The sequence below is a fragment of the Pleurodeles waltl genome, chromosome 6, assembly GCF_031143425.1.
Source record: "Pleurodeles waltl isolate 20211129_DDA chromosome 6, aPleWal1.hap1.20221129, whole genome shotgun sequence".
NCBI lineage: Eukaryota > Metazoa > Chordata > Amphibia > Caudata > Salamandridae > Pleurodeles > Pleurodeles waltl.
Window position 1 is genome coordinate 966,359,976 of NC_090445.1, and position 13,982 is coordinate 966,373,957.

The 13,982-nt window shown below is 43.0% G+C and overlaps 1 protein-coding gene across 8 annotated transcripts in view; it reads right to left on the minus strand.

Annotated features, from left to right (window-relative positions):
- The window catches only part of CPEB3 (cytoplasmic polyadenylation element binding protein 3), a 543,123-nt gene that overhangs the window by 48,336 nt on the left and 480,805 nt on the right, over positions 1-13,982 (minus strand). For all 8 annotated transcript variants that reach the window (XM_069239797.1, XM_069239803.1, XM_069239805.1 and 5 more), the window contains one exon: positions 12,856-13,037. In XM_069239797.1, coding sequence (XP_069095898.1) covers positions 12,856-13,037 — 182 coding nt within the window. The remainder of the gene's footprint in view (positions 1-12,855; positions 13,038-13,982) is intronic.

Consider the following 13,982-nt stretch of genomic DNA (forward strand, 5'->3'; position numbering starts at 1 on the left):
ATAGAGGAGTTCAACACGTTCGGAGAGGTCTCAGGCTTTAAAGTAAACATGCAAAAATCACAGATCTTGAACCTCACTGTTAACCCAGTGCACAAAGTGACGCTCCGCTCCTTCTTGCTCTTTGAGCGGTTAACAGATACCATTAAATATTTAGGCACTGAACTAGCCCGCACCCTGCCTCTAGAACGGTGACTGTTAACTATTCTGCCCTAATCTCGGAGACCTGCAAGGACTTACAAGTCTTGGAGTCGCTTTCGCCTTTCCTGGCGATTCGCACTCTTCAACTGGAGGTCAATAAATTTATCTGGAATGGCAAGAAACCCCGTTTCCACAGACACCTGATATACTGATCGACAGGAGATGATGGACTGGCAGTCCCCAATCTGCTCCGATATTACCAGGTGGCTCAGCCCTTCTTTATTGTAAGGTGGAACTGAACGCTGTTGGTGAAACATTGGACAATCATGAATCAAGCTGTTGCTGGTTCCCACATATGGAAAGAGGTCTGGCGTCCCCTACAGAAATAGGGCATGGGGCCTTCACTCCTCCCCAGTGACCCCCATCTACACTATAAGTGTGGGACTCAGTAGTCGTCAAAGCAGGCCTGATGACATGCCCTTCCCCTATGACCCAAATTTTAGCAAACCCAGATTTCCTGCCCAGACTGCAGCCTGAACAGTTTAGTAAATGGGGAGTGTAAGCGTGTGGGCTCCCTTTTCGATACCCTAGGAATGATACCTTTCGGGGAACTCAAAGATGATTATTCCCTCCAAGATGTCACTAGGTGACAAGGCCTGAGATGATACAGAACATGGGATGGCCAATGACCCTCTGAGAAATGAGTGCTGCTCAAAAGAGACGACAGATGCCTTCTTGTATTGTATATCCTCTTGAATCATGACCACTCCACAATCAGATCTAAAGGGCAGCTCCGGTGGAAAGCCAAACTGGGCCGATCTCTCTCCGTTAAGGAGAGAGAGGATATCTTTTACAGGGCCCACCACAAAGCACACAAGATATCCAACACTGAAATGGCATATAAGAGTGTTTCTAACAGGTACCTAACCCCTCCAAGGATGCAGCGGTGGAAGCAGGGCAGCTCCTTGGAATGTTGGCGGGGAGTGGTGACACTGGGACTCTGATACACCTTCTATGGCACTGCCTCTAGCTTGCACGCTATTGGGAACTGTTCCTCCAAGACAATGACAGTGCTTTTAACACCTCAATCCTGAGATTCCCAGCTTTTACCATCTTAGCCCTTCCCAATCCCCTGACTTATCCTCTTCACTCTCCTAGAGGAAGACAGATGGCCCTAGTGGCAACACGTCAGACCATGCTCTCTCTATAGTGCACAGGTAAAACACCTGAGCACATATCCTGGCTACGTAGATTGTGGTATAAATTGGGAATGGAGAAGCTATCCCTCGCAACGGACCCAGACCATACTGGAAATGCAGACATGTAGGCCCTCTTCATTAACATACTTTCAGCTGAATTTTAGGAACTGACATGCCCGACATATTTGAGAGCACTTTGTCCGATTCCTGATGCACCCCTTCCGGGAACCTAGGGTGTTCTTTCCTCCAACCCATTTTCACAACCAACAAACTATTTAATATTTGCCCACTGAGACTGGCCCTTAAGCCATGGATAGCTCAGAGACTGTGGGGTAGGATGGGAGAGTTATGGGAGTTGTTTTTCTTTTGCAAACTTCCTATCTGACTCTGCTGGCCTTTGGGTTGTAGGTGGAAGCTGTGGACTTAACGTCTCTATTTTTGAACTTGTCATCACAGCCGGCCCCTGGGGTTGTAAGCATCATGCTGTGTAAGTAAGAAGGAGCAGCTTTATCAATAAACAAAATTGTTCCTAAAATATATTTTCTACTCCTTATGGCCTGGGACATAAAAGATAAAACCGTGAGTCACACTTTAGGCCAATCCAATGACAGCAGAAAAAATAAGGCAGGTCTACAGTGTCTCCAAGAAGCGTTATTAAACAGGGGTCTTAAATAAAATGTCCTGGGTTCCTTGTAAAACTTGCAAAGCAAAAAAATAAATAAAATGAAGGGTGTTGACTGGACCTAACATTGTTCTCAAGGGCAACATGGAGTCTCTTGACCAAATGCTGGGAAAGGCAACAAAAAGTGTGCCACATCCAGCCAAAAGAGTGTCAAAAGGAATCTGTGATGGCTGTTAATCACACCTTGTAGATAAACTTGCAAATCTTCCTTAAATAACATTTTAAATAGTTGAAATATCTCCTAGGACTAGCCCAATAAAAAAGCCGGTTTATTCCAAACTGTGTGCCCATACCCAATTCTCATGGCATACGATGTTTGAATAGCTCCAAGGGACTGCCAGTTATCTCCTCAAAAAACAGTTTGTAATGTCCCACAATCAATGCATCACCACAAACCTAGCCAACATGCTTGCTACACGGACACACTTGTCTTTGTAGATCCTGCATTTTTCCTTGATGGGCTTCTAACCCAGGTTTGCAGCAAATCTGCAAATGGCCTCAGTGGTTCTTTCTAACTGCTGTCTTCGCATGTTTCTCAAATGCGACCGTTTGCCAGATTCATCTAATTCTAAACCCAGGTAAGAGAAAGGAGGCACTATATCAACTTAAGCACTCATGACCCAGTGAGTATGCGAGTTAATGGCCTTAGGGCCCCAGCCCATCGTAAAGGTCTTACTCAAGTTAGTGTTTTGGTCCAACCCATCTAGAAAAGATGTCAATGCTCCTAACAGCTGTTGGAGACAGTTGGCTGTTCTCGATATCAAGAACACATCATCTGCATAAAGTGAAGCAGCTTCCCCCCGACCCCTCCCCTCCCCCTGATTCTCTCCCCTCCCACCCCCCCCCCCCCCCCACCCACCAACTTGAGGGCAAATTTGGGCCAGTACCTGCAAGGGTGGTTTCAAGATCATTAATATACAAATTAAAGTGCAAGGGTACTAAAACACAACCCTGCCTCACCTTACTGCCTAACCCAAACTATTTGGAACACTCTCCATCAGGGATGAAGCACACTTTAGCTGAAACATTAGTATACACTTGGCATAAAATGTGTACAAGTGCTCCATCCACACCCATGTTTGACATAATCTGCCATACATAGCATGGTTAACACAGTCAAAAGTACAGGAGAGGTCCATAAACACCAGATCCATTAAACACCATCTTTAAACATGATGTATTTACCACTTAGTAAATTTAAAACTTAGATTCAGGCACTGGCCCGCAGTACCAATTCCTTGCCTGCACCCATACTGAATGGTTGTTAACACTGAGTTCTCTTCTGCCCAATTAGCCAAGCTTGCAAGAAATATTTGCCAAGTCACCTTACTTAAAGAGTCAAGTAACGATATTGAGAGATAACACCTCGGATCATCCTTGCTCTCTTTTGTATAAATATGAACAATTATGGCCTCAGACGATGAACTGGACAAGCCACAGTGATACTGCATGTAAAACATTTGTCAAGTTAGGTGCCCAAATATCAGTTTTTGTTTTATACAATTCTAGGGGATCCCTGTCAGTCTCGAGGGTTTTACCCTGTTTGTTGGTTGGACACTCATCTTAAAACACAAGCTGACATCTCCTGCACCACAATAGTGATTAACAGCTTGAAGTTTAATTTATCCATTAAAAATGCTGTGAATATCTCTTAGGTTGGACACTCATATCCACATCTCTACGTTAAATTGATAGTTTTATATGCTGCAACTTGAAGGGAGTAATGCCTCTTCCTCAACAGGAAAAAAAACTAGAAAGCACATTACTGGTTTGCATTGAATAAGTCCCTAACCATCTTGGAAGAAGTCTAAGATGCACATCTCCCTGCAGATACAAATATTCCAGTAGCCATGATTCTTTTGGATCTATCAGCAGCCTTTGATGCAGCTGATCACCAGGCACTGTTGGAGCACATGTGAGATTTCAGAGGCACAGGATAACCTGGTTCTGTAGTTCTTTATATCAGATCGATCCACTAAGGTGGAGATGGGACCATATTTACTGGATATCAGATCTCTATACCGTGGTATTTTGCAAAGGTCTGTTTTATAATTTCTTGTTTAATTTATATGGGGTGCCACTGGCTTAGTTGATTGAATCATGTATTATGACAGCATTAATATATTGTTAGACCTGTCAGCTTTTGCTGTGGTTTCCCCCGTCTTTGATCCTGTGCTGAATCTCCCTTTTGCTGGCTTTAGGACTCTGGGCACTTTACCACTGCTGGCCAGTTCTAAAGTGCAAGTGCTCCCTGTCTAAACTGTATTGCTGTATCCATGATTGGCATATTTGATTTACTAGTAAGTCCCTACTATAGTGCAACATGTCCCCAGCGCCTGTAATTCAAATGTTAATAGGCCTGCAGCACTGACCCACATGAGTAGCCCTGTAAACATGGGCTCAGACCTGCTGCATGTCTGTGTATGCAGTTTTTAACAGCTATGTTGACCTGGCAGGTGCACCAACTTGCCAGGCCCAAACCTTCCCTTTTATTACCTGTAAGTCACCCCTAAAGTAGGCCCTAGGCAGTCCGATGGGCAGGGTGCAGTGTATTTAAAAGATGGGACATGTACTAGTGTATTTTACATGTCCTGATAGTGAAATACTGCTAAATTCGGTTTTCACTATTGAAAGGCCTATCTCTCCCATAGGGTAGCATGGGAATTGCTTTGAAATACCTTTTGAGTGTAATTTCCCACTAGGAGCAGATAGAGATTTGGAATTTGGGGTCTCTGAAATCTCAATTTCAAAATACAATTCTAAAACCAACTTCACCAAAATATGTATGTTTGAAAATGGCACTTTTAGAAAGTGGGCATTTAATTGCTTAGCTATTCTACGTCTCTGTCTGTCTGTGGAATACACCTCTGGGTCTGGATGACAGTTGAGCTGTTTGTGCATTCACTCTAGATAGATGCACAAAGGAAGCTGAGGTGTGCCCTGTATATCCTGATGGCCCATCACCAGACTGATGGGTCTATCTGAGCTAGAGAAGTGGGAGGAGCTGACACTTGCACCTGAATAGGGCTGTGCCTGTTCTTACACAACGCAGTCTCCAACCCCATGGAGCCGGTCTGGGGCCAGGCAGGGAAGGAACGGTCTTGTGCACTACAAAGACTTCTCTTTGAAGTTTGCCTTCTTCAAAGAAAGAAATGGATATAAGTACTGGACCTGTGACAGCACAGAGTTAGAAAACAATTCTGGATTGAGGACATTCTAACCCAGGAGGAAGAGCTGAATGCTGTATGACTGACTGCCACTCTGCCTGTTGCTTTGCTGTGCTGGCCTGCTGCTTCTGTCCTGAATTAGAAAGGACTGGGTTTGGCTTTCTACATCCTGCTTTCCAGGGATCTCCAAGGGCTCAAAATGAGCATGCCTCCTGTTAAGAAGTCTCAGGGACATCAAAGACTTTACCTGTCAAGCGTCTGGGCTCTCCTGAGAGTCCTGACTTGCCCCTGGAAGTGAGTTCTGGTGCAACCAAGAAGAAAACAAGCACATTAATTCAAGAGTGACTTCGGAACCGGCGCTGCTGTCTGACTCCACGCCACTGCCTGCACCGGAGCCCTGGTCCCCACTGAGTGCAACGACTGTGACGTGCAACATAGGCCTGATGCCACCGCAGGGCCTCCAAAGTACAGCCACAGCATGAGCCCCGAGCGCTGTGTCACCGTCGTCCGTGACACACAATTCTGCAGCAGCACCTGTGGCCCCCTGGTGTGATCACAACACTGCAAAGTTGACGCCTCACATCCCGAACTGTTGGATTCCTCGACCCCACCTTATGCGGAAGGAATCGACTCCGCATCACTTCTCCTGCAACCTTAAGAAACTGACGCCTCACCTCCCCTGCCGAGCAGTAAGGAATCGAGGCCTCACCTACCTGGTGGAAGTAGGGAACTGGCGCTGCCCTGGCTCCAGTGACGGCTCACCGTCCCGACACCCTGCAAAGTCTTTGTTCCCTCGTCGTTTTCTAAGGTACTTTACCCAGGGTCCATGCGACTCCCTGGCCGGCCAGCACCTCTCGAGTGGCACTGGACGGTTGGAAGTCAAGACAATGTGATAGCCCTAGTTGGAGCTATTGTGTTTTTAAGCTCTATACTAAGATTTAATTATTGGAAATTCTCTTTACTTGAGTATGTTGGATTTGTGTCATTTTGGTCTTGTTTTACTCAGATAAATATAGGTTATTTTTCTAAACCGGTGTAGAGAACATTTGTGGTGTTTTAACTGTTGTACTGTGTGTGTACACAAATACTTTACTCATTGCCTCTGAGATAAGCCTGACTGCCAGTGCCAAGCTACCAAGGGGGTGAGCAGGGGTTATCTTAGTTGTTGGACTCCCTTACCCTGACTAGAGTGAGGGTCCATACTTTGACAGGGTGCAAACCACTGCCAACTAGAGACCCTATTTCTAACATGTATGCAGATAATACACAAACCCTAAATGAAGTTGGCCATGACTCTAGTCAGAGAGCAGGAATTTTGCATGACTGCATGTCTAAGGTACAATACTGAATGGCTCAAAACCAATAAAAATTAAATGTAGAAAAAAAAAAAAAACTTCTCCTTCCTACTGACATACGTTGGTATCGAATTATACTTTTTGTACCCCCAATGTTGGTGCAAGTCTATGAGTCAAAATTGATTCTGTGTGCGCCGTCGAGGGGCAAATAAAGCCAATGGTAAAGATCTGCCTCGTTCAATTGAAGGTATAAAAATGATGTTTACCTTTTTAATATGCAGAAAAAGATAAAAATTAGGAATGTGTCTGTACCCACAGAGCTGGAATACTATAATTGCACTTATTTGGGTCTGCCAAAAAAACTCACTTTACAAATTGCAGATGGTTAAAAATGGAGCAGTCCAAATGGATGGCTCAAAACCAATTAAAATTAAATGGAGAAGAATACAAATAGTACTTCCTACTGACATACACTGATATGGAACTATACTTTTTGGGCCCCCAATATTGGTGCAAGGACCTCCTCCAGTATAAATTTTAAAAAGTCTATGAGTAGAAATGTATTCTGTCTTCACCGTAGAGGGGCTAATACAGTTCATGGTAAAGATCTGCCTCTTTTAATTGATAGTATAAAGATGATTTTTAACTTTTTAATATCCAGCAAAGGATAAAAATGATTAATATGTTTGGCTGAATTACTATAACTCTGCTTATTTGGGTCTGCCAAAAAAACTCACTGTACAAATTGCAAATGGTTCAAAATGGAGCAGCCCAAATAGTTTTAAATATAAAGAAATCTGAATCTATTTCTTGGGCTTTGGAGAACCCACACTGGCTGCCGGGTAGCCAGAGAATAAAATTAAAATCTTTCATTTTACTGCGCAAAACACTCCACGATAATTGACCAAATCCTTTATCTAAACATTTTTCATTTAACATTCCAAGGCACTGCTTAAGATAAGAAAAGGTGTTTTGACTACCTGTTTCAACTTTTTGCTGAATCACTCTAGGTGGCATGGCCTTCTCTATAATTGTAGCAAAGCTCTGGAATAGTCTTCTGCTTGAACTGTGGAAAGTTAAAGCTGAGGAAGCAGCTAAAAACCTGGCTACTTCCAGCATGCTAGCCATCAAGCATCAGCTTCATATCTGAGAATGCCTTATTCAGAAAAATTATTGGCTTGCTGCGCTCAACACCAAGGTACCTATGGACGCATAATACATACTCTTAACTAACGAAAATGAGAAGCCATAAAAAAATAACTCTTTTCCACCATGCTCTAGAAGGTGGTCTATTGCCGATCGGGAAATCCTGGCACTAATCCCATTAGCCAAAACAGATTCTGGCCAGAACATATCAACATCTCACTCTCAAGATCCTCCCGAAAATCTCTCCTTCCACTTGATCTATTGGTTACTTTGAGATAAGGACTGGAATCTACCAACAATGGCTGCCATATTATGGACCCCTGTATGTTGCTACAATAACCTCCTCAAGGATGCCACCCAAGTGATTCAGTTCTGCTGCCTGGCAAAGAAAAAAAACATGTCCCACGGCACAGTGGGCTACTGCTGATTTATAGTTGCTATAGAACATCTGTCTCCTCTACATCGCATATGCCTGGAATAGAACTATGTCCCAGAATAAGTCTGCTATGCTAGCCTGAAATAAAAGCTCATCATTGGATTTCATCTGGACCTAACTGACCATCTTTAAATTAAGTCATGACTACTACCATAACTGGATTCTTCACTTGCTCTTTGGATTCCCCAATGTTCTGCACCATTGCATTCAGTCTGATCTGACCCATACAACCTGGGCAACTTAAAACTAAATGAGTGCTCTTGCAGTCTAAAATCTCTGCTTGTTTACTGGTCTGGCTAATGCGTGATTCAGGGACTGGTATATGATGCAACCAACACATCCAACATATCAGGTGAAATTTCATACTGTGTCAATGCCTGTTTGGGACCATCAGAGAGCCGGCAGATGATACAGTAGGCTCTGGGGGACTGCTAGGGCTGTGCGGACAACACACAAGATGGCTGCTGCCACTTTCTGAGAAGGAGCCTGGTCCAGAGCCTGTATATCGAAACACAAGCTCAACGTTAACTATCTGTGTGTCAGAGACATGCGGAGTAGGTGAAACGTGGCACATGGAAGGAGTCCACAGCAATTACCCCAGGCAGCCTCTATGTAGTGAACACCAAACAGGAGAATTTGAGGATGCCTGGGCTGGAGGTGAGGTAGATGAGCATTGGAAGAACAGTATCTCCATATGCGGAGAGGGCGGCAGAAGGAAATGGTACCTAAGCCCTAAAGAGAATCTTTACTTGACATATGTTAGAGCTGGCAGTATGGGACAATAAATTTGACATATTGAGACATGTTTCCTGAGGCTGCCCTACAAATAAGTGATACCTTGTGACTGTGAATGCTGACAGCTAGACCTCTTAAGGTAAAAGTGTTTCTGAAGTGCAGCCACCGCCAAACTGACAATGGAGTGGCGTCACAGAACAATAGGTAGTTGGGTACCCTAGGATAGTTTGGAGGTATCTTGAGCTATGGGGCTTTGGGAGAGACAGTAACTACATACATTCAAAGGGAAACTCAGTAGAGGCTCTGACTGGAGTGAAGAAGAGTCTAAGCGGTGGCTGGATGCCGCTAAAAGAAACATTTCTAAAAAGGCCTACTGCCCGACTTGTTCAAGCCTTTGACTATAAAGAACACTCTAGCAATAGTGTAGAAGGTGAAAAAAAAAATTGAGGCTTGACTCACTGAGGGGAACATAATGACTGAGATGCCTGTCCCAGAAGCCAGACAGATATGGAGATAGTGAAAGATATGCTAGTGAGTAGCAGAAGTCTAAATCCAGTAAAGACAGGGAAAAGCGCCTGAGAAGTTTGAAATCGACCGGGGGCCTCCAAGACCCTGGTATGAGAGGCAGTGGTACTATTAAAAGCGGTATGGTCATTTGTTCTCAGGAAAGATGCACCAAGGACAGACAAATCCTCTCCGGAGACTAAAATGGGGAAACTGGCCTAATTACGCCATCTGCCTTCAATGGAGTGACACAGAGATTCATGGTGGTGTTGAAACTTCATTTTGTGGTTGCTGTTGCGATTGCCAGTTCCTATGGTGCTCGTTGGCTCTGGTTACAGGTTTGGTAAGTGAGGTTAAGATGGGAGGCCTAGTTTAGGAACAACCAGCCCAAGCTGGACAGTGAGGCCCTGGCCTGCACATCACTGGGGAAGATAGCTCCCACAAGCCATTCTTACAGAAAAATATCATAAGCAAGTTAGTCAGTAAACTGGCATTAAGGTGACAATTACTTTTTGGAATGTTAATGGGCTAAGTGAATCATAGATAACAGGGAGGTGGTCTGGATAGCTCTATTAGCAAGTAACTTCGAAACTGTATGCCTACAAGATACATCTGTGGAAGGAGGAACAGAATCACGAGTCATGGGGCATTTCATGGAGCATACCACTCCTCTGCCTACCCTAAACAGAAGAGTAGCCATTTTCCTGAAACAAGGCTTGCCTATCTAGGTGATGGGTAACAAATGATAAAGCAGGAACATATTTTTGTTATAACAGGGTTGCCAGCTGAGACGTCAGATGACCTAGACACAGTACACACAGGATACATTCCTCCAGGGTTTTCTTTCTACACTAACTGGGCTGGTGGTGGGAGGCAATATAGTGACAGGGAATTTCAACTAGATATGGGATTTTGACAGAGATAGATCCAAAGTAGGAAGGGACACTGTTATGAGCCTTCCCCAAGAAATCTGGAAAACATGCTGTGAGGAGTTGGAGCAGCGGAACATCTGACATGAACTTTGCCCTTTTCATAATGAGTGCACTTATTTTTCACGGGTCCTGCTCCTATATTGATGACAATTTAGTGGGAAATGCATTGGCTCTCTTGGTGGAAAAGACAGAAATTAGGTTGATATCTGTCTTGGACTGTGCCCCCATGTCACCAGACCTAGATTTGAGCACAGGTCGGCACATATTTTAGCTGAGGAAATCGTGCTTTTGGGTCAATGGCTGGCTGGACATAAATACATATCTTGCAAGATTCGGCACCTGATCTGGCAATGCCACTAGAATTAAAGGAAGTTGCCTTCACTATCACACTGGCATCATAGTCTAAGTGGGATTTATTGGTGATGGAACAAATGAATAGTAGTGTTTGTGGAAATTACCTACAATTTGGGGGGGGGAGGTAGCATGGAATCCACTGTTTGTGTAGTATTCTCAGGTGCTCCCAAACACCACATACACTGTGATATGAAGGGCGATGGGATGGTTTCTCTAGATAATCTCTAAACAATTCCAGATATGGGCAGAGTAGCAGATGACAGCAAAGTGGATGCAACCACATGATTTGATGTGAAGCCTCTTTGTGTATTCTATTTCCCAGAAGAACCCGCATGTCCTTATAGAAGGGAGTTATAGGGCATTGTGTAATGGTGAATATAGTGATCACTAGCAAGACTGCTGTAAAGGTAATAGTCACGTTTTCCCACAAAGTGCTCACTTATGTTGCGTTGTACCCTATTCAATTAAAAAGCAATAACAATTCAGAAAGACAATGTTAGATTGGGCTATGTTTCCTTTGGACTTGATTGTCAGATCGTGCTTATTCACCAAGTAAATGTTTAATGGCAAAAAACATCAATGGACACATATTAGCCATCAACAATGTCTTCACTAAGACAAAATTAGTCTCTCATTAAAACCACCAAAATACATACTAGTTTATTACCCACTCAAATATATTAGAGGAAGCTTAGCCTCAATAGATAAGCAGTAATTGTCAAACGGTTAGTGGTAGTAAGACCAGCCATTTTGTACGTGAATTAACATGCATATAATCATGGACGTCATTTAAGGGTCGCAGATGCAAACGTGTTTTTGCTCCTTGCACCCCTGGTACTGCCTTTGTGACCACTGGCCTCCAAGGTGAATAATCTGCGCCAAGTCCACGGGGCTGAGGGGTGGGCCTTCGCATTTATTTTTTTTTGCTTGTTTTCCTTATTCTAATAGTGAATAATATTCTACTTTTCACTAGTATTATTCACTATTAGTGTAAAAAAAATAGAGCACACAACTGAAAAGAAACCTTTGGTGGCAACTGTGGTATGTAAGAACTGTTTTACATGTATGCTATGTGTGTGCTTGCAGGTGAGAGAGTGCTTATGTGCAAGAGAGCGTCCTTGTGTGAACACGTGTTTGAATGTGTAAACATGTCTGTGACAAAGATAATTAGAGTCAGTAACAGAGAGTGAGACTGTGTGATACTAAGACCCAAATTTACTATTGTTTGAAGCAAGGCAACTCTGCACCAAAGGGAGGGAGAAAGAACTATGTCCCATATCTACTAAGATATGGTGCATTTGTTCTCTTTCTGTGCGCTGGTGCACTTTTGGCAGCCATGTGCCAATGCACACACCCTTGTGCCATAGTGCATGGGTGTATACATTCTTTGAAGCATATGTTTTGTACTAGAAAGGGCCCCTTCCATAGAAAAGCTAAACTTTAAGGCCTTTCCCACTTTCAATGTAGCTGTACAATGTAACATACATGCAAAGTTGGAAAAACAAGGAGAAATGAACCCCTTTCTCCTCGTTATGCCTGCCTCTAGGATGCATACAATTTTGGCACAAATTCCTATCTACCAGTGAAAAGGATTTGCATCAAAACCCATGGGTGATTGAATGGGAACACTCAAGCAGCACCCATAGAAATCCCACTTGAAGCAAAGTAACACAAAGCAGCGCACAGTGCACCTTTGCGTTAATTTGGGATACTATCCAACACAAATCCTGAGGCAGGTTGGATAGTAAATCCCTTCCAAATAATTTACGCCAGGTTTGCATCACATTTTCACTCAAATCTTTTCAAATTCTTTTTGTGAAGAGAAACCCCCTAGAAGAGTTCTAGCTTACTGGCTTTGCTCGTTCACTATAATTCAGGGCAAGTATTATGCCCCATTACCTTAAAAGACAAAGTCAGCACCATAATATAGGTGGTATCTAAAATAAATATTTGTCTGTGTTATGCTGTTATACTAATCCTGCAGTTATCACAGAACTTCAGCAATATTATTTTTGTGATGTTATAGTCAAGTGACAAGCCTTTTACTGGAATAAAATCAGGGTCAAGGGTCATATGATGTCACTTCCAGTGATATATTTAAGCTCAAAGGGTATGTGATGTCACATTTGCTACTCTTGGCATTTTGGTAAATCGACACCCATGTATGTATGAATCATTGTGTTTTTGTCTAGCTTTTTATGCATGTGTTTTTTACCCTGTAGTTCAGTAACTTACTTCAGCAATTCATTCACTAAGGTAGTACTTACCCGTTTATCAATATCGTTGTGCTGGAGCTGTACAAAGCGAGCACTAATAGCAGCAATATAACTTTGCTGATTGGAGAAAGCCACTCTGCCTGCCCCCTTGGGGTACTTCAGTTCTGGGTCTGTGTCAATGCCAGCATAGCACACGCCTCCATACAGGCGATCCATGATCATTGCAAGTTCAACTGCAAGAAAGCATTACATGAATCTGTGTAGAATTATAAACTATTAGTTCTGTCACAGCAACTCCACAAAACAAATACAGGTATTCAGTCTTTCTAAAATGACACATGATGCAGAAACAGAAAGGAATCCAAATGACAAATAAAATGATGGACCTTAAAAAACAAACCTACATTTCTATAACTTTAAAGAAACATGTTAGCCATCAAGAAAAAAAAAAAGCATTGAGGATACATTGGAAGCAAGGGCATGTCACACGTCCATTCTTACCAGTGCATTTCCTTGATTATTTTAAACAGGGCATTAGAAAACTATACACTATAAAAGCATGTCCGGTACAATAAAATACAAGATCCCAATGATACAAGAATGATAATAGTAAGAAACCACATCTATCCCCATCCACCCTGACCATGTTATCTTGTATTTAAAATGTTTCTTTAATGATTTTATTAACCAACATAATATCAAGCACACAATTCACAACTTGTATTCAGTTCTTTGACTTGATAACAATGCCCTTATGTACTTTCACCCATCCTGGAAGTGTTTGAGAGAAACAAATTTCCAATGCATATCTCAAGTCCAATTAGAGAGATCCAGGAATCCCATATTTTGATGTGCTTTCGGGAACATCCATAAGCCTGGTATAGCACTCTTTCCATCACTGCGCATCTGTCCATCCCACCAAGCCATTCCTTCTTTGGTGGGGCCCTTGAAATCAGTCAAGAGTTAGCAACGTGCTGTTTTGCCACTAAGCAAGGGAACACAGCTAGTGCACTGCCCCCTTGGGAATCGTGCCTCCTCCACTACACCCAATATGGGTGAGTTTTGGTGACATTTTCAAGGGGATGTGTGGTGCCTCATGCAATATGTGTGATTCTGTGCCAGTATTTTTGGATCACTGGTTCATGATAATGTGATATAAATAAAATCTCTATTTCCTA